Here is a 2,440-nt window from a genome sequence, read left to right on the forward strand (position 1 = left end):
AAATTTTTAAAAAATTGCAGCAATACGAACCAAACAACTTTTTGGCCCGACTCTGGTGGTTTCCTATCTTTAAATATTTTGAGAAAAACGTGGGCGGCACGGTGCCACGACAATACGACTGGCCTTTACCCTGGCCTCGACGATTCCTTGCCAAGCACCCTAATCGGGACAGTTAATGTCTGTCTCTGATTTCATGATAGAGGCTGTCAAACAACGGAGTTACTTTGTTGTAATTTATGTATATATATATATAAATATATATGTATACGTACCTAGGCATATAAAAATGTGAAGATAAAGCTTTACTAGAAAGTGGTGCGAGAGATCTGTGTGCAAGTTTTCGTCATTATTGATGAGTAAATTCAATTTCGAGATGTAAACTTGCGGTGTTCACTTCTTTAAGAAAGAAAGGAAAAGAAAAGAAAAGAAAAAGACAAATATAACAACTATGATGAAAACTATGATAAAAAACATGAACGATAGTGAAAACAAATGCTTGTACCGTCATGTTCGTTATCGTCCAATCGCGAAACCTATTTTTTTCTTGATTTTGATACGACTTATACATACAATGTAAGAGGCTAGATAAATGATAGATCGAGATATTTAGTCTCACGATGAATTCATGTAGAGATGGAGGTATTCGAAAGTTACCAACAAAGTAGTGTATAAAATAAAATGCTAGATATCTCTATTTTCAGATACTCCAAATGTGAAATACTTAGATGTAAAAAAAGAAAAAAAAAAAAAAAAGAAAAAAAAAAAAAAAAAGAAAAAAAAAAAAAGAAAGGAATTATGCTACCGTACCGTAATTCGGTTAAGTGTAGTAATGCAAAAACTGTCTTGTTGAACGTAGCATTAACAAGCAAGAGGCGAATTTTTTTGTAATCTTTTTCATTTGAACAACGATACGTATTGGAAAATTAAAAAATGAAAAAAAGAAAAAGAAAAAAAAAAGAAAAAGGGTGTTGCTTCGATAAAAATAAGGTAAAAAATAAAAAAAATAGTGAATTTTTGATTGCCGCGAGACTTTCCTCTGATTAATCTATTCGAAATACGTTCTAATCTTTCAACTTCCAAATAACCAAAACGATGTTCTTTATATTTACTACACGGCGGTATGCCTTATTCCGATGAAAGTCAATCGAATCGCAATTTTCGAATTGTTAAATCGGTCAATTATTGTTCGTTTTCTACTTTATAATTTTTCATGTCAATTTTCCCTCGAAATTGGAGCCTTTTTTTTAAATGAATATTTTTTATCGCAGAAGCAGTTAGTGAAAGATTGGCATAGTTTTAAAATTCAACCGATGATCGTGCAATTTCGTGGGACCAAATACAAAGAGTAGTCGGAAAATGTACTACTTTTCGAGTAGCGATCGTGAGTAATTTTTTTCGTGATGACAATAGAATACTCGTATAGCCATATATTAAAAAGCTCTCAAATGTTCAGGTTTTTGCTCTATTTTTTAGATCATGATTTTAAGCGTCTTTATTGGCGCTTTGGCATCGCAATGTGTTCTCTTCGATTGATGAAATTTATCTGCGATCACACGATTGAGAAACCAAGTGTATTACGTGTGCATGTTAATGAAATTCGTAATTCCTCGGAATAAGGTCGTCTTTATAATCTACACATACCAGATGTTGTCACGTACGCGTGAATGATATTAAATCATTTAAAAAAAAAAACTCGTGTTGATGCTAATAAAACCTCAGAAGAAATCTTATAAAATAAAATCTTTCAAAGAATGTTCTCTAATAGTTCATTTTTTGCACGATTTTATTTTGTTCTTCTATCATCTTGTAAATTCGTATTAGTAATTCCTTATATGATTGTTGCTCCGATCTAATCGTCAGAGCAATTTTTAATTTCATTATAATATTTCTTCAAGGTAAATAGCACAAAATCATAGAATCTCTATAATGAAAAGATGTAAAGGAAAAATGTTTTATATAAATTCTCAATTATTCAAAAGAGATTGAGAAATAATTGAAAGATAAAAGAAAAAAAAATTGGAAATTATTTTTTGTTGCGATAGAAAGCGTTAAGCTTACAAAGTCTGTGAATAGTTTAAGTAACATTGCCGGCGATTTGTTGTCTTATGCACATACGATTTATTGTTAATACTCCTCGTGTATAATCCTCGTTATTCGTTATACGAGATGTCTACATTCAAATAATGCATGTTCGTTTTGGAGTGGATGCAAATATAAATACGGTCGATGATCCTATTTTAAATATCTTTTTTTTTTCGACATGCGCGCGGTCGAACGAATTTGACGACGCAAGAAGAAAAAAAAGAGACATTCGCGACCAAGCGAAGAAAGAATGGTCGCAGTGGGATAAATTGAATGAAATTTGTTGGCTCTTATTACTACGTGTAATTAAGTCTCTTTCCGTCTGTGATGATAATGAAAAAAAAAAAAAAAAAAAAAA

The 2,440-nt window shown here is 31.4% G+C and overlaps 1 protein-coding gene across 2 annotated transcripts in view; it reads left to right on the top strand.

Moving 5' to 3' along the window:
• The window catches only part of LOC102673293 (phosphatidylcholine:ceramide cholinephosphotransferase 2-like), a 15,980-nt gene extending 13,540 nt beyond the window's left edge, over positions 1–2,440 (top strand). Inside the window, exons 6-7 of one of the 2 annotated variants that reach the window (XR_004150646.1) lie at positions 21–1,381; positions 1,474–2,440. Coding sequence is in view for 1 of the 2 variants with exons in the window: in XM_006616577.2 (XP_006616640.1) it covers positions 21–176 (156 nt within the window). In the remaining variant the exon portion in view is untranslated. Of the gene's footprint in view, positions 1–20 lie in introns of both variants that reach the window. The other variant, XM_006616577.2, reaches the window with a different exon arrangement.

Source organism: Apis dorsata, unplaced genomic scaffold (assembly GCF_000469605.1).
Source record: "Apis dorsata unplaced genomic scaffold, Apis dorsata 1.3 scaffold_267, whole genome shotgun sequence".
NCBI classification, from domain to species: domain Eukaryota; kingdom Metazoa; phylum Arthropoda; class Insecta; order Hymenoptera; family Apidae; genus Apis; species Apis dorsata.